Here is an 18,011-nt window from a genome sequence, read left to right as displayed (position 1 = left end):
GTATCTCTAGAGAAATGCTACATCTATCATAACTTTAAAGTTCTAGGATATCCCTTTTTTTTGCCACGGGTAGGGAAAAATGACTAAGCAGGGGTGGGTTCAGCACATATGCATGGTGAGAAATGCAGCATCTGCTTGAGCATTTAGCACATCTTTGTCACAGTAAGGTTCAACTTATAAAACTGGAGGGTGGGCATAGTGGCAGACAGGAGAGAGTTGAGTTTGTACAAATAATCAAAGTCAGACATGGTTTTAAATACAACTTTAATTAAACTGTTAACATCTATGCTTGCCTAAGATCAGGGCACAGATCATGACCACTCTTTTGTAAACAGGACTGCAGGACCTGTTCTAAGTTGGGCGTCAGGCAGCTGCAACGTCGATAGTTTTGTAGCTCTTCAGGTTCTGGAGTTGAAGGCAGGTAAGATGTGCAGTGAGTCTTCTGGGCCCTGCTTGGGTGGGGGTGAATGGGATTTGCAGCTGTCGAATGCTTTTAGGTTGCACAGAGTCCACCCTGAAAGGCAAGAAGGGATTATACAGGAAGCACATCTCTTTGTATTTCTGGTTCCCAGGGCCCTGGAGATGCATTTGCTAGACAGGAGTATGGTGCCAAAAAAAGGAAAGGAAAAAAAAAAAATCTATCTAAACTACCACGACGGAATTGTGATCTGACAGTAGTTTGGGAGGGATAGACGACAGGAGGGTTGTATTTTCCATGGAGGCATCTATGGTTACTTTGTCCTAATGCAGCTTCTTGAGAGAGATGTGCGAGTTTTTTCATGTGAAGGAGAGCATGCCTTTTTGGATGACTTGGCTAAGTCGGGTTTGGCTGCTTCTTCAGTAGAGAAGGGGAAGACACTGTTAAAATTGTACCCAGGGACTGTATTGCTGACAGTGGGTAATGGGTGGAAGGATGTCACAAATGGTATAGTTTTACCCTACTTACATATGTTAAAGTGGCTAGCAAAAAAGCGATTGATTACTCAACAACAGCAAATAATTTCTAAGTGTTATAGCTCATTTCGGTAACCTATAACTGTTGTCATCTTTAATGTGTATTTCTGCCTAAGTCTTGTGGTACTTCTCGTTACCCTTTTTGTTGGCAGGGGGCTTTCCTTCTGCTGTCTAGGCCTTTGGGGTTGAAGTTTTCACAAATGTCATACTGGCTTCAACTTACATATTACACATCTGTTGAAAGTTCTGTTATCTGGCTTTTCTCCTTTTCAGTGTGAAAATCTTACATATTATCTGTAAATTAAGGACGGGATGCCTGGGGGCTTTCATGCTGAAGCAGTCTCTTCCTGTCATGTTGTTGCCTACTTATTTTTGGGGACAGCCTTTCCTGTGCAAGGTTTTCTTTACCTTGTATTATGTCTCTTTTTGCATTTACCATTTCCATTTACCATTTCCATTTCGATCAATCAGTTTGCACTTACCTGTACTCTCTTTGTTTGTAAATGAGCCCTCGCCCTGCCACCACTATCACACACTTCTCCAAGGGTTCAGTGAGAGGGTTCAGGAGGCTGATCTTTGCTATGCTTGGCTGATACTGTACCATGTTTTCTGGAAACTGTTGAAAGAAGTAAATGAGCTGAAACTGAGAGAAGGAAAGAGCTGCTTCTGTGATTAAAGGGAGATAAATGACTTTTTAATGCCAGAGGTCTCAGCCTGAGCTGTCAGTTGCCAGAAGAGGCAAAGTCCAGCTTACTTTCTTCTCAACTACAGTCTTCTCCTGCAGTTTCCGTCTGCAGTCTCTGATTTTTAGACTGGTGAGTGAGTTAGGAGTCATTGGGATTTCCTTACGCTCACACATAGACAAGGTAGGCATGGGAGTACTGTATACAACGGTGTGGCACAGCTCACCTTTCCCAAACTGATGTCTCAGTACTTTGAAAGAAGACAGCATGAGGAGAGCCACCCAACCCAGCAGAATTTTTTTGCTGCTTATGACTATGAAAGTTGTTTTCTCACTGCTGCAGTAACAGAGTGATAAACCGATCTAACCTCAATAGTGAGAGCGGGATCACAAATGCTGATCTCTTCCTGTGCAAAGTATATGTAGGAGTCCTCGACTCTCAGCATGGCAGTCAGCCTAAGCAGATGGTTCTCTCCCAGCTCTTTTCTGTACTGTGAGTAAGGCACAGAGACCTGTAGGCTGTTAGCTGGAATAGAGAGTGGTGAAATACAGGTGTCAATGCAGATGATAAGTACAGTCTGGTCATAGCCTGTGTGGCACCTAGGAGTGTTTAGTGCCCAACATTGTACTGAAAGCTGCAGCATTTAAAAGCTTAAGTGATCCCAGCTGGATTTGCAGATTCAAAATCTCTATGGTGATGTTGCCAGAGTGTTTTATTTCAATCACCTACAATGAACTATTCAGCCAACCTTTTGTAAACTTATGGCTAAGTGCATTTTTTCTGAAGTGAGACAACTAGATATACTTTTCTAGCCATGCACCCAGTACAGTCCTTACCTTCGTTGCTTTTGAGGATAAAATGAAACTCTTCCTTCCAAAGTTGGGTAATGGGCACACCATTATAATGTAGAGACTGGGCCCCAACTATCAGGTCAGTAGCTTTTTCTCCACCACTGTGGTTAAACATTTCAATGGAAAGCGGAACATCTTGTCCCAGTAGCGGAGAACTCTCTGACTGGAGGTGGATGAAAAGGTTAGGCTCTTCGAAGGCAGTAGGAATGGAGCTAAAATGTGTTTCACTGCTGCTGCTGGTTGTCTCAAGTTTCTTTATCTTTCTGTAGGCTTTGTCAAGTACTTCTTTTCCCTGAAGAGAACCTGTCACAAAAGAAGGGAGCACATATTTTAGTATTCTTTCCTGTTTACTAGTGTGAAGCAGTAAATGCAGAAGGATGGCGTTGAATTATCCTGGCAGTACTGTAGATAACGGTTTCTAAAAGCGTAGAGAGATATCCTGATGTGCTTCTGGTTGGAGCGGTTCAAGAATTTCAGCTGACAGGACATTTATTGGATGTACCTGAAAGATTTTACTTGGAAAGATATGTCATAGTTTTTAAAGCACCTTGGTGCTAACATCTGTCAGAGTAAAAGAGGCTGTAGCTAGGGCACAGTACTGTGTTCTCTTGTGGTGGACTGCAGCCAAGGAGACAATATGCCATAGGCTAAGATGAGATGGTAGGCTTGCGTCAGGGCAACAGCGCTTGGTAATAGGTTCTAAAGGGGGAGCTGCTTTTTGAGGGGGGGATTTGGACAATGTCTGGGAGCACAACAGTCCTTTTCAGAAAGCTGTAATCTGAAATATATCTATATATATATTACAAGGGTAACGGGAGGTGAATGTACAGAGTGTACACGTAACAAATCAGGAAAGAAGGTTTTCCAGACAGGAAAGTGCATGGTGAAGAAAGGCGTGGCCTTCTAGAGAGATGGTTAACATAATTAAGCAGGATGAAATTTGGGGTATGACCTGTGCTTTGATTCTGTAGACAGCAAGACTAAGGTGTTCCTGTGCCATTCAGGAAGGGGAAGTAGTGAGAAGTGGATGACCCTAATGCTCTGGTATGGCTCTGTTCTCTAGTCCTTTAATCTTCACTTGTAACATGGGCAGGGAATGGGCTCAGCCATTTGCCTACCCCGTACCTTCAGGATACTTGTAGCTGTGTGTGATATCCTCACAGCGTTCACTGCCCACGCTCTTGGTGCTGATGTTGTTGCCAATGTACTTTGTGCCACCGAGAGCTGGCTTGAGGGTGTCATCTGCTTTTTGTATCCAGACCTGGCACTTGGCATTGAGGGCAGCAAAGAAGTAGCAGACATCATAATCAACTTCTGTGTCTCCTTTCTTGATGGCTTGAACAGGGGCTGGCCCACAGAAGGATGGACCTGAAGAGAAGATGAGGCCCAGTTAAGATTCAGATGTTTTACCAACCAGACCCATGCCTAGTTTAGACCTATATTGGGAGCGGTGAAGTGTCTAGGAGGACATTAGGGAGCAGTGCTGTGATAGAGCTCTTAGAACTACACAAGCTGCACAAACCAAACATGAATGATGATTTAGTGCTTAAAGTCAACGGGGTGAGTCCCTGTCCTTTTGCATCCTTCCATTGGAAGTTGGGGAAGGGAGGAGTATTGAACTGCTTTATTTGCTCCCTGCTCTGCTCCCCTCACCCCACCACCCCAAGCCTGCCTTTGATACCTTACCTGTGCTTTTTTCCTGGCAGGTGGCATCCAGTGCCTGCCACCCGCTGTACTCTTGTAGCAAGTCCTCTCGTGCCATCCAGCATTCGTTCCAAACGTGGAAGGTCCTGCAAGAGACAACATCACGTGCTTATACCAAGGGACTGAGCCGTGAGGTACAGTAAAGTTTTAGCCAAACCATAGCCAATTAATGCTCCTTTGAAAGAGCTCAGCGCATGCTGAGGAGAGCAGAGACCATGGGTTTTGACACAAGTGGAGTTTCTCCAGCTGGACCAGACTATCATTCTTCCTTTGTGGGTGCTAGTAATAGGGCACTCTTCAGTTTGGGTTGCAGCAGTTTCTCAAGAACAGGTCATGTAGACAGGATCTCAGCTGAGCTGTCTCCTATCCATCCCCCTGCAGCTGTTTACTTCTTTCTTTTCCCCCCCTCTATCATTTCCTAGATCCAGGTATTGTCTCAAATTCTTGCTTGGGCCCTGCCATGTTTTCTTACCAGACACGGGCACTCTTGTCTTGTGTAAGCAGTGTCCCATCTTCGTCATAATACTCATCCACACTCAGGCTGCTGTTAGTGTTGTGAGCCCACGTAAAGCCTGTGACCACCCTGGTAGGAATTCCCAGACACCTCAGAACTGTGCGGAAGAAAGAGCTGTGAATCAGTTGTGCATCCTCCCCTAAGGGTGCCTCTGCTGATGGATGTAGAGCCTTTTTTGGTGCTAGGCCTATTAGGAATGGCACCAGGCCTGCTGTTTGGACTTTGCAAGAGGCATTGCCCCCTCAGGAAATAAGCTATCATAGATGTGTTCTGTGAACGGTGTGCACTGATACTCTGTTATCTCAAAGCTAGTGATGCTGAACGTTGATGAGGAAACTCCGAGGATCTGCCTCTCACCTAAAGATTAGAGGTTATGTTACTGGGATCTGTGTTAATCCAGGAATTTAGGCATATGCTAGAGGTTCTACAGAACAAATAAGGCTTTGCTCAACACAAAAGTCTTTGAACCACCGCTGTACCTGAGCACATGACTGCAGCAAACACCCAGCACTGCCCGTAGCGGACAGGCTTGTATTGCGATGCAACCCACTGCTGGAGGATGGGTCTGCTTCCCAGCCACTTGGAAGGTGGTGTCCCATTATAGTATTGCCCAGTCCCACATTCTGTCAGGATTCCTCTAAACTCATCACAGTTCAGCTGCAGGGAAGGAGGAGAGAAGGATGGATTAAGGAATTGCCTCTCTTTGGTAGGTACACCTCATCCTGTTTGACGAAGCTACTCCCAAGGCAGATGAAACCAAAAGGATTTTTTGTGCAAAGCATGAAGGCCATGGCTGAGCAGAACAGGTGCAACAGTCTCCCCTGAGATTTATTCAGTAAGTGTACTGTCATTGCTAAGAAACTCCTTCAGCACTACTTGTCTGCGGCAGGAATATCACAAGGGCTGGAGATGGGCAGGAGGTGTTGTTTTGAACAGCCCTGGGCAGGCTTCCTCTTTGGTCAGTGGGTTGCCATAAACTGGGATTGAGAAGATGCTAGTCTTTGCTCTGCATTCAGGTCTCCTCTGCTAGTGTCAGGGCTGCTGTCTGCTTTCCTTACCATGGCAGCAACTGTGCGGCAGATGTAAATAGGGTTCTTGCGCTGGGTGTGATCCTTGTCTCGTTGATGGCGTTCACCTACATCTAGCAGCATGAAGCAGATGTCAACAATATCCTCCTCAAACTGAAATAAGAACACATCATTTCAGGAAATTCAGCCTGAACATTTGTTTTCTGGAGTCCCTGCAAGGGTTTGTAACTGTGCAGATTATTTCTCCCTTTCTGCTGATAGTCTTGTATAAGTGGGCTGTGGAGGGTTACTCCAGGCAGAAATTTGGAGGGGGAGCACAACGTACTAAAGACAGACATACAGCTTTATTGAAGCAAGGTGGGAAATGCATTAGCGTGATACTGCATCCCTTGATTGAGGGAAACTGTTGCTTTTCTGGAGCACCCTCTAGGTTGGCACAGAGGTACTTCTGTGATCTGGTGGCACTAAAGTGGAGTAAAATCCCGTTCTAATCACTGGCTGTGTCAGATGGCCTTGGGCAAATTGGAAGATCTACTTGTCCTCACTTTACCTGTAAAATAGAGACAGTGTTACTAAGCTCTGTTAAATGCTTTTATATCTGCTGATGAAAGGAAGGCACACAAGGCCCAGATATAGATCAATGCATTTCGTCATAGAGGGCAGCCTGAGAAGGTAGCTAAAATTACATATATTGGGTTATGGGACTTCATACACAGGTCCCTGTTCTCCTGCAGAGGCTTAGACAAAGACAGTGAGTGCAGAGAGCAGGTTCTTTCATCAAAGCCACAGCATGGAAATGGGTACACACAGGAGATACGCACCCTTCCTCTGCTGGTGGCTGTAAGAGAGCAGACTTATTGGACCTCTTGCTTACCTGACTGAAGTCCCAGGGTTGTGCTAGGACTGCATTTTCAGTCCCCAAGTAGATGACACCCTCTTGGTTTAAAATGTACTCCTGCCGCTGTGCCTCATTAGCCAAGAACACCTCATCATCTAGATCAGAGGAAAAAAGCATCAGGAAGAAAGCATTCCTAGTCTCAGATGCACTTGCATCTCTCTTAACATCAGCAGACTTCACTGCACTCCAGGGACTTCAGCAGTCCCTGGCATTCTGCCCTGGAAAAATACCAATGATTCTGAATCAGACAGGAAAGAAGAATTTCATTGTCATCTCTGTTTCCTTGTTCAAAAAGTTCCTCCAGACCTAGGCTATTGTACTAGCTAGCTCTTTTACTCTGCTGGCTGTTGACTTCTCTATTCCTAAGACAGATAGAGTGGCCTTAATCAGACCAATTAGAATCTTGACTCACCCTAAAATCTTAATTATAGGAAACACTTTATCAAACATTTTTTGCCTTAGCAGGAGGACAGGAGTACTCCAGGAATGGGGCAGAAGTGCTGAGGCAGGCAGCTTTGAGCTTTTATTAGCCCCTACCTCCTTCCTAAGGTGCTGTGAGGAGCAGAGCAGGAGTGGCAGGGAGCACTAGGTGAGTCAGCCTCCACTTCCATGAAGGCAGAGTGCCAGAGCTCAAAAGCTGTTTTCGTGAAGTGACTGATCCCAGCCTGCCTTTCTGTTTCTGACTACATACCTTGGCACCAGGGATTAAAGAGAAGGGTGAAGTTGCCCAGGAGACAGTCAGACTTGGAGGCATGTAAAAGCAGAGCGTACTGGCCAATGGGAGCATTGGCAGGTGTGTTCACAGAGATCGTCCAGAAGCATGGGTCCTGTTCTTCCAGTGCTGCGCTCCACTGCTTCTGGTCTCCCAGGCTGGAGATGGGAAACTCAGTCTGGGTTCCATCTGCTTTGGAAGGATGTGATCCTGCAGCCAAAGAGATCTAGTTGTGTCTATTCTAGACATGCAGCCTCACCCCATGCAGATTGCAGGGACCTTGTCTATATTTGGAGCCATAGCTCTCCTTTCTTGGGAGAGAGTCTTTAACCCTTTACCAGCTTAATGCATACAGAATCTTCCTGAGGTTAGTACTGCACTCAGGCCTCCATGTTTGAAAGTGGGATGTGTATTTCATAGATTTGTAGAAACCAGGAACAGCCAGAATGGTGCAGACCTCCTGCTCCTGGCATTCAGTATCTTATAACAAAAGTCACAGGCAAATGCTCAGATTATGGTAAAACAAGCTGGGGCTGAATGCTGCTGCCCTTCTCAGGGGTCTCACTAGAAAACACTCTGTAACAGAAAACATCTGTAACAGGCTAGCTAAGTTTGAACATTCCTAAACCAAAAGCCAGGAGAGAGGAGAGATCCCATGAGTACTTTCAAACCATAGAGTAGTGAACCTGCATTGGTTATTGTCCTGCACTGTCTCTTCTGGAAAGAGATGTCGTTTTGACCATGCAGTCCCAGCAGCAGGAGACTTTGCCTTAGAAAAACAGTTCGCTGGCCTCACTTCTAAATGTGGGCACCTCTGTCCAGCTCTGGAGGTGGCTTTTGCCAACAGTTCTGTTCCTCAGGTGGCTGGAGGACCAGAGCTGTGATAGGTATGGTAATGATGTTACCTGTCTGTACTATGAGGAGGGTCCTCTTCAGCTGCTGCAGGTAGTTGTGTATTGGAGCTGAGAAGCTCACAGTGATAGTGAATGGCTGCCCCCGCCTCACCATAAGCCTTTCAGTGCTGATTTCTTCTGTGTGGTGGTTATTGTTGTTCATTGTGATCTTGAAATCACATTTTTCAATGCTCAGACCTGTAGTGTGAGAAGATACAGAATGAGTCTGGGGCTGTGAGCGGCCCGCAGTCTGGCCCTGGGCCACATCCTGAGATGCACAAACAGCTGTTCATGTGCTTTTCCACTCAGACAGTGCCCCCCTGCCTTTGAGACTTTCTGCCCAGTAAGGACCCCTGTAAGGGCCTTCACACTGAGCTTGGTTGTTCTTGTGTCAAGTGGCTAATGAGTTGCCTTTGCTTATACTTTAGCATCATTAAGTGAACCAAGTGATTATGTAAAAGCTCCTTCCTGCCCAGGAAAGGACATGGAACAGACCTGAGCCTTCAAATGATAGATTATGTGGTTAGTACGGAGCATGCACTGTGACTACATTTGGAGTCTTGCTCTGTGTACTCAAGGGCACCCATGGCACTCGGAGCAGCATCTTTCCACATGGATACATGGTTGAAATTGTGCACAGAAGACAAGCTGTTTTACCCCACTTGCGATGTGGGTGCAAGCTCTTCCAACAGTTACTGCACTGTCTATGTCTGATATGCACCAAAGACCAGCAACTGGCGCAGACTTCACTGCTGGTTCAAATGCAATGTGGCTGTATAGTCCTGGAACTGTGCTGGATCACAGCAAATCAAGCACCAGTTGTTCTTTCTTTGCAGCACATTAGTTGGCACTCTCACACCCAGAGCTGCAGGAGACAGAAGAGCTCCTCCTTCTCCTTCCTATACATGCATCATACTCATCATACATGCTTCTGTCCAGCACCAGAAGAGAGAAAAAAATTGTCACAATGTCAAGCACCCAATTTGGTGCTCAATGGCTGTAGTGTGATTATATACTTGTACTTTTCTTCTGGTTTTGGTGGTGTTTATCTTTCCAGACTTTTTGCTGAGAAGTGGATAACACCCTGTTTTTTCTCAGCCTTGGGATCATCCTGACCTCACTTATCTCTTCAGCTCCCAACTGATCACTAAGATCCTTGGACCTGTAGGTTGTAACTGCTGCCCCTTGTATGACGCATCCTGTCACCTACCTCCCCTTGCTGACCCAGGCTCCTCCCTTTGTTCCAGCTAAAAAAAAAAATAAAAAAAAAATCCACAGAGCATTCGCCTGCTATCTAAAGCCGTTGTTCCTGTGCTAAAGCCACATCTACTACTCTTTGCAGTTTTCACTGGTCTGCTCTCTCCTTATGTCTAACTTGCCTTGTCCTCTGCATTGATACCTTCTCCCATTGCTGTTGTCCCTTCTGTGTTTGTTGTGGGAGTCCCACTGGATTGTGTTCTTTGTTTCTTTTTTGCTATATGAATTCTGTCATGCATTTTTTTCAGTGAATGATTCTGGTCTGGCTTTCAAATCCCTTTATGGCTGTTCCCAGTTCATAGCCCTGTACCAGTTTAAGCTTTACAGAGCCAGCTCTGACCTCGTATGTTTTTTTCTCTGTGATGAAGATGTCTGTTCTGGCTGTCTTGTAGACTGGTGACTCATATGCAGTCTGGCTCCCTCTCCTTCATATGACTTTTCTTGGATCTTATTGTCACTTCCTTCAAGGTTACTTGGAACCTGGACCCTCTCCTTGCTCAAGTGCCTAAAACACTTAGGCATCTCTCTGCTTCAGTTTTGTAGTCTGGCTTACCTTCCCCCACCCCCTGGCCCCTATCCCCTATGTTAAGGATAATTCTCTTGCCTTTGCTTCCAAATGCTCACATGTCTGCCTTGGCTGCCTTTTACTGCTTCTCTCAAATTCGTATTAGGCATTGATACCATCTTTTGTTTGCTGTCCCTTTTCTTGCAGTCCTCCGTGCAAATTGAACTCCCTCAGCCTTAAGAGCACTTTCTTGGCTCCTGCCTTGTAAGAAGCTCACCTTTTCTACAACCCTCACGAGCACTGTCTTGGAGCAGGGACAGTTGTTTTTCCTGACAGACAACTGCCAAATGCTGGGGACTAACCAAAGTGATTTTTGCTTACCTTGGCCCATGTCTAGTTCCCTGTAGCGTGAAGGTCTTCACCTCCTGCTTGCTCTGATGGGCGATGGCTCCTTCCTTCAACTTTCGTTAAAAATTATCCACTTGCAAAGTTGTTTGCTCAATTTCTTTATACAGGGTGGGACATGATGTTGCCACCTCTCCTTCAGCTTATCTTGCTGGCCTGCTGTGCAGAAGTTGAGGACTCTTATCTCTCAGACCACGCAAAGGAGACCCACAGAAAGGGGCGACTTTTCCTACCTACAAATGAGGTTAAATTCCACAGTGGGATGTGAAGGCTTTAAAGACAGCTGGTGACAATTTCTTCAAAGAGCTGTGCACTGGGGACCCCAGAGTAGGAAATGCAAATCTTCACTTGGCTCTAAACAATAATGCGCAGGATGCGCTTCAAATATAAGTGTTGAAGAGCTGCTCTCCAGCATTGACCCTAAGCTACTTAAACCCTAAACCCTTCAAGGAGTTTAAAAAAAAAAAAAGTCAATACATCCATTGCCCTTGTGCCTAATTCAAAAAAGTGAAACCACTTCAAAATGAGGAAACTTGTTAAAAGCAACAACTAAAAAAAAGTAAAATTTCTGTAGCGTATTGCAGACTATTTAAAAATATCACACCGGAGACTTGGACTAAATACATTCTTAAAGTTGCCGTAATATACAATGAAGGTCACTGCATTGATAAATAATTGGTTAAACGATGGGAAATAAGACAGCAGAAATAAAGAGTTTTCACTGTGGAGTGAGTCACCAGTAGTTTTCCAGAAATCTATGATCTTCCACAAATTCATGAAAAATTTGAGAAGCTGATAAAAAGACATGAGGTGGCAAAGCTTGCTCAGTTATTCTGAGTAGTAAAGATGAGGGAGGCAGCTTTGGAAAAGTTGTAGAGGAATCTGAAGATACTGAATGACTAGGCCGTAAAATAGCAAGTAGAGATCAGTGTAGGCACATGTACAATAGGAAAAAGGGACCCATATCTTACATAAGCACTGATGTATTCAGAGGTAGTTGCAGCCGTTTGAGAATGAGATTTAGACTTATACTAGATAGCTGCTGCACAACATGGTCCAGTGAGCTCAGTGTTTTTCTTAGTATTTGCATATTGAACTTTACAATTGCTTGCTTATATGCATCATTTAAGCTAAACACAAACTCTCTTAGTTTTAGTCATTTAAAGCATAGCCTTAATTGTATAGATTCACCAGAATCGCAGAATGGTTGAGGTTGGAAGGGACCTCTGGAGGTCATCTTGTCCAACCCCCACTGCTCAAGCAGGGCCACCTAGAGCTGGTTGCCCAGGACCATGTCCAGACGGCTTTTTAATATCTTCAAGGATGGAGACTCCTCAGTCTCTCTGGGCAAGCTGTGCCAGTGCTCAGTCACCCTCACCGTGAAAAAATGTTTCCCGGTGTTCAGAGGGAACCTCCTGTGTTTCAGTTTGTGCCCATTGCCTTTGGTCCTGTCACTGGCACCACTGAAAAGAGCCTGGCTTTGTCCTCTTTTCACCCTCCCTTCAGGTATTTGTATACGTTGACAAGTTCCCGCCCTAAGCCTTCTCTTCTCCAGGCTGAACAGTCCCAGCTCTGCCAGCCTTTCCTCATATGTGAGGTTCTCCAGTCCCTTCATAATATTTGTGGCCCTTTGCTGGGCTCCTTCCAGTATGTCCATGTCTCTCTTGTACTTGGGAGCCTAGCGCTGGGCACAGCACACCAGGTGTGGCCTCCCCAGTGCCGAATAAAGGGGAAGGATCACCTCCCTTGACCTGCTGGCAATACTTTACCTTATGCATCCCAGGAAATCATTACCCTTCTTTGTGGCAAGGGCCCGTTGCTACCTTATGTAAGCTTTGACTGCTTTCACTTTTATTAGGAAGCATGGACGTCATCAGATTTGCAGAAATTGGGAAACACTAAATATAAGCACACTGGGGAGATCTTCCAGAAAATTCCGTGAGTTTATTGTCAACATACATTTTTCAATATCAATTATGTGTGATTTTAGTATGTCTTGAACTTGTGTTTTATATAAAGAGCTAAACACACTATGTAATGAGTGATTCATGCTCTTTAAGTGTATGCAAATTGTAAGCCAATTGATAGTGCTCAAACCTCTGACTTTCTTTGCATGATCAGTGTTTTTAAAAGCACCTTTGCAGTATACATGTTTATGAATATCTAAATCGGAGAGTGGTTTAGATACAAGCAGGTATTTATCCCGTCACCACTGCCTTGTAATGGCTGTGTATACACATAGTACCATCTCTTGGTCAAATTGGCAATTGCAAGTAGTATTTGCTATGGAGGATGCACTTTGTAGTGAACAGAGAACTACTTATTGTCCCTTTGTCTCTTTTCTTACAACGAAATGGGCTAAAAAGGCCCGTTGAAAAGGTTAGCACACAGAAGAGACTTCTGCATGCTGCACTCAAGTGCTTGTTCAGGTATTCCACCTGGTGAAAATTTGCAATCCTGAATTAGATAGCTGAAGTTTTCTGTCCAAGATCTGAGACAAAGACACAGGAATTGGCCACTACAGAGGTCAAAACATTCAGCAGAAGTGCTGAGATTTTCCTACTTGTGAATCACCTTTCTTTCTGTCTGGAATATGGGTTTCTCATATGTTGGTTTTCTGTCAGTTGTCTCATCTTTTAGTTCAAATGCCATTCATGTCTGATTCAGCACTTGTGTTTGGTAAAGGCAAACCCAAAATACTGTCTGCATTACTGATAGTACTAAAATGGTGCAGCCACTTCTATATGTTGCAATTGTAACTGCACTGTCAAAAAGTTGGGTTTGGATTGGTGCACTATTTTGCTGTACACAACCAGCAATTTGCATGTCTATGCAGGCACTCTGAACTTAGAGACATGTTGATAGGTATTTCTAAAGTGTACATACAAGTATTTGTGTTCTTTGTATTTTCGTGGTTAAAAGGTGGTTACACTAACACTTTGGAGTAGTATTTCTTCTGTGCGCTCGGCACAACTGTATTTGGAGTTGTGCACAAAGGTTCTCCTCTGTTACTGATTGCCTAGCTTCAGTACAACATTGTCTGTTGATAGTGGTATGTTCTGTGTCAGGAAGTGGGCAAATGGACAGTCCTTCAGGTACAATGACAGGTAGCTCTACCATATGGGTCCTCCAAAGGTAGGAGAGGTCTTGCCCTAAGATCCTCCAACAAAGAAGATCAGACACTTCAGAAAAATAGTATTTTTTTTTAGTCTGAACTGTAAAGGGCAAATTTAGTAACCTTTTGACTTACATTGTCTTGCAGATTTGTTTTAAGGCTGTGGCGTGGTTTCAGCCCAGCCAGTAACAAAGCACCACGCAGCCACTCGCTCACTCTGCTCCCCGACCCCGGTGGGATGAGGAGAAATATAAAGGCAGGCTCGTGGGTTGAGATAAGGACTGGGAGGGATCAGTCACCACTTACGGTCACGGGCAAAACACGGGCTCAACTTGGGGAAGAAACAAAATCAATTTAATTGACTACCAATTCAATCAAAACGAGGATATTAGGAAGTACAGCCAAACCTGAGAACACCTTCCCCCCAGCCCTCCTGCCTTCCCACCTCAACTGCACTCCCGGTTCTCTCCACCTCCTGCCGGCGGCGCAGGGGAACAGGGGCCGGGGGCTGGGGTCGGTTCCTCACACGTTGTCTCTGCCGCTCCTTCCTCCTCAGGGGGAGGACTCCACACTCGGCCCCTGCTCCACCATGGGGTCACTCCCACAGGAGACAGTCCTTCACGAATGTCTCCAGCGTGAGTCCTTTCCGCGGGCTGCAGTTCCTCACAAAAATCCCTGGCGTGGGTGCTTTCCGCGGGCCGGTCTTCAGTCACAGCCTGCTCCAGCGCGGGCTTTCCCACGGAGTCACGGCCATCTTGGGGGGGCTCTGCCTCCCCGCTCCCCTCCATGGGCTGGGGGGGACAGCCTGCCGCCTCACCACGGGCTGTGGGGGCATCAACCTCCTCAGGCGCACCTCCTCCCCTCCTTCTTCACTGACCTCGGTATCTGCAGAGCTGTTCCTCTCACGTTCCAATCCCCCCACTCACTACCGGTTTCCCTTCTGAAATCTGTTCTCCCAGAGGTGCTACCGCTGTCACCGATTGGGTCGGCCTGGGCCAGAGGCGGGTCCGGCTTGGAGCCAGGGAAGCTTCCAGCAGCTTCTCACAGGAGCTGGCCCTGCGGCCCCTGCCCCGCTACCAAAAAAAACCGCGCGCCACACAAACCCGTAACGGGGTGGTTCTTTCATATGCTTTCCACATAGCTATTACTTAGATGTTTCTGGCTCCAAAAAGAGAAAGTCTTTTCAACAGGACCAGCTTATCTTTGCTGGAGCTCCAGGAACATCTACCTCTTCCTGTAAGTCCTTCTCATTGATCTCTCCAGTCACAAAGTCAGCTTGATACCAGGTTTATTTTTCAGGCTTCCTTTTATTCAAGAAGTCAAAGTGTGTGAGCTCAAGCTGTCCTTTATTATAATATGTATTCCAGTCCATTGTCCTGTACAGTTGCTAGCTGTGAACGTAATTTGCTCATGCATTTAACACACGTTAATCATGCTTCTGATATGTACCGTTGTTTGTAAAACTACAGTTGTAATAGACCAGCACTCTGCTTATGCTGATTTCAACCTCTCAACTTGAGGCTGCAATATCGTTAACATCAGTGTTAGCATGTGTAACCTCGTGTGCACAAGATGCATGAAATCAACCAAGTGAATTCCCTTCTTCATTGTAAGGATTTGGTAAGAATGAACATTCACTCACTCATAATTAACCACATCCAAACCTATACTTGTCTCTAAAATGCATAAGCATGTACAGCTTGCTAGACTGGATCAGAATGGAGGTTTATCCAGTTTAATGTGCTCTCTGACAGTACACAATGCCAGATGCCTCAGAAGAATGCGCATGAGCTTCACCCCAGCAAGTGAGGCATCATCTTGTAGTTGATGATTTTCAAGACTGAGTCTGTCATGATATGCAAGATTTAATATCACTCTGAGAGTTCTTGTTAATCATGAATGTTCTTTGTAGTAGTCCCCTCCTGTCTCCTTTGCAGTCTAACATCATTTGTGGGAATTGTAGAAACACAAGGTGCTGGTATCTCAGTTGAGCTGTCTGTGCTGAGGTCTCCTTCTGCACTTGATATGGCTGATGTAACACTCTGCATAATGGCTGACTAAAAATTGCTTTCCTATTGTGCATTTACCAAGCTGAATTTCACTGATTCTTACCATCTATTTTGCCTTGTTTGGGACCCTCTGAACCTCCTGATAGTTTTTTAGTCCTCAGTAATTTAAATGGCTTTATGTCATGAGCAGATTTTATACCCTTTTTGCACTCACTTCTTGCACTGCTGCTTCTGAAAAACTTCATCCATGTCTAGGTAAGTGTTGTCACTGTTCTGTATCCACTACGTCCCTGACATGCTCGTAGAAATCTAAAGGAAAAGTGATCTGTAGGATCCTTGAAAGTATCCATCCTGTCTGGATATTACAGATTCTTCTTGTTTTACAGGTCCAAACATAAATCCATAAAAATTGTATCATCTTTATTACCTATAAAAATAGAAGCTTAAAATGTTACGTGAGCATCTTTAATAACTGGGTCTGTTTCTGAATATAGTGATCAAAAATTACATGCATCTAAGTTTCCCCGTTACTGTGTCTATGTTACATGGCACATCCATGAATTAGATGTGAATTTTCCTTTTTGGTGAGATTTCTTGTTTCTTTAGAGCAGCAAGAAATGCTTACACTGTGCCTTTTGTCTTTTATAGTGAGCAGTACCCTCCAGATTCAGTACAGAAGAGTGGTAGATACCAAGTGGTAAAGCAATGCAGCTTTGGTGACAGAACCAAGTGATTTGAAACTACCAGCTGGCTATTTGGTTGTGTTTTGTTTTGTGGGTTTTTTTTTAATCTGTAAAAAGGTAGAAATTTAATTGACTGCCTGAATCAAGGCTCTAGAAACTTAGATCAGGAGAACAGAATGGTGGGGAGAAACATTCACCATCCTGGAGATTGATTTTAATGTCTTTCAAGACCAATTCATAGTAGGAATGTGTCATACCAGCTAGTGCTCGCTTGATTTTTTTTGAGCGATCAGAATGGAATGAGGGCTGGGTCAGCCTCTTGGGCATGCTCAGATGTAAACTGCATATTTATAAAGAAAAATACTGATAATTAGCCATATTTTACTCCACCAACTCCCACTGACTTCTGACTAAGGGCTGTGTAAAGATTGTAGGTTTGGCAAAAGCTATTTAAATCCTTCCTTGGGCACTTACACATTTTTCTCTGTAATAATCATTAGTTTAATTGAAGAGTTGTCATACGTCTAATGCAGGAAGAATGTGTGTTTCTTGTACATGGCACTGTACATGGCCAGATCTGCATTTTAACACTGAAACTGAACCAGGTGTGGTTGCTGAGTGCAGTTAATAATGCTGACACACTGAAAACCCAGCAGCCCCAAGTGTTGCAAAGCTTGGAACTTGGCACAAGCTTTAGGGCTGATTTTCCTTTGAACAGCAGGCTTCCTTTACAAATAGTTAATTAGGATGAGGTCATTCCAAGCTCGTGTGACAAACACTGTCTGAAATTCCTGGATTGTATTTAAGAAGAAATACTGAAGGAATTTGAATGGATTGGCTGTACTGTGTGTTAAATGTAATGACAGTCTGCATTCTTGCAAGATTTAATGAGATTATGTGAAATACCATCAAGACCTTTTCTGGGGCTGGTAGAGGATTGTATACCCTGACTTTTCAAGATCCTGCAAGACTTAATGGATAGGTGCAAAGCTACCTATTCCCCTCTCCTTTGCCTGGAGAAATCTGAATTTGACTGTGTGTGTCTGCGTCTTTGTGTGTTGTGTCCCTGTCCATCTGTCCCCTTTTCACTCTTGATTCCAGTCTCTCTGGGCTGACTAGTTTTGACAAGCTTCCACATCCCTTGTAAGTATATGTGTGGGTGGCAAAATATTGTAATTGATGTAATAAAATGTTTTGAAGATTTTGCTGGCTTTAAATCAAAGAAATTTAAATGAGACCTCTTTAATCTGGGTCACAGAGTCAGTTTGTGTTTGTGAAACACTCTTTCTGGGGTAAGTTGGGACTGCGTTGCTGGACAGTACTAGGTGCTGTCAGGAGGAAAAGGTCAAATTGTCTCTTGGGAACATTCAGATCTTTGCTATTTTGGCTTGTTAATTCTGCAAGGAATAAATGGATACAGTGATGGCATTTAGCTGTGGGTGACATAATGCCTTCCTCATGGAGGATGATGATGTACTTTAAGCAGCTTTGTGGAGTGAGGATGAGTGACTGTTATTGTGAATTTTCATACGTCCTTCCGCTTATATTGTCCTGAGCCTTTTCTTCCCATCCTGTGCTTTCTCAGCACTTTTGGAAGTATTGCAAAGTATCTGCCTTTGCAAACAGAAAAATCAGTCTTTTTTTCCCTGTCTGCTTTATGATACCTGCATGAAAGGAAACAGATGGAACTTCTTCTGACATGAGTTAAGAGAGTAGATACAATGGTTTTGTAAGTTACAGATCAAGGGCTGGGTGAAGTGTGTGACAGCAGGCGTGAGCAGCTTGAAGGTAGTGCCAGTA

At 44.6% G+C, this 18,011-nt stretch overlaps 1 protein-coding gene and 1 long non-coding RNA gene across 5 annotated transcripts in view; one reads left to right on the top strand and one right to left on the bottom strand.

The window, feature by feature from the left end:
- Nucleotides 1-247: 247 nt before the first annotated feature.
- EPB42 (erythrocyte membrane protein band 4.2) lies at nucleotides 248-10,610 on the bottom strand. Its single transcript, XM_030009066.2, has 13 exons — nucleotides 10,381-10,610; nucleotides 8,250-8,435; nucleotides 7,324-7,554; nucleotides 6,609-6,727; nucleotides 5,765-5,887; nucleotides 5,186-5,363; nucleotides 4,665-4,803; nucleotides 4,175-4,278; nucleotides 3,614-3,856; nucleotides 2,474-2,791; nucleotides 2,005-2,162; nucleotides 1,437-1,570; nucleotides 248-514 (listed from the first exon to the last, which is right to left on the bottom strand). Exons 1-13 carry the CDS (start codon nucleotides 10,388-10,390, stop codon nucleotides 364-366), a joined length of 2,094 nt encoding a protein of 697 aa, XP_029864926.1. The 5' UTR covers nucleotides 10,391-10,610; the 3' UTR covers nucleotides 248-363.
- LOC115339318 overlaps nucleotides 4,217-18,011 on the top strand; it is an 82,547-nt gene continuing 68,752 nt past the window's right edge. The window contains exons 1-2 of one of the 4 annotated variants that reach the window (XR_003922682.1): nucleotides 4,217-4,326; nucleotides 5,417-5,541. This is a non-coding gene — a long non-coding RNA (uncharacterized LOC115339318). Of the gene's footprint in view, nucleotides 4,327-5,362; nucleotides 5,542-11,846; nucleotides 12,343-18,011 lie in introns of those variants that run through there. The other 3 variants (XR_003922679.1, XR_003922681.2, XR_005932121.1) reach the window with 3 other exon arrangements.

The sequence above is a fragment of the Aquila chrysaetos genome, chromosome 3, assembly GCF_900496995.4.
Source record: "Aquila chrysaetos chrysaetos chromosome 3, bAquChr1.4, whole genome shotgun sequence".
NCBI lineage: Eukaryota > Metazoa > Chordata > Aves > Accipitriformes > Accipitridae > Aquila > Aquila chrysaetos.
This window is presented reverse-complemented; position numbering and strand designations above follow the sequence as displayed.

Bases quoted from the DNA above. Each gene is read 5' to 3' on its own strand.
- EPB42 (XM_030009066.2), bottom strand. The intron at 7,555-8,249 runs GTAACATCATTA...CTTTGGCTGCAG, and splicing joins CCTCCTCATAGTACAGACAG to GATCACATCCTTCCAAAGCA. The intron at 5,364-5,764 runs GTAAGGAAAGCA...CCTTCCCTGCAG, and splicing joins GCCGCACAGTTGCTGCCATG to CTGAACTGTGATGAGTTTAG.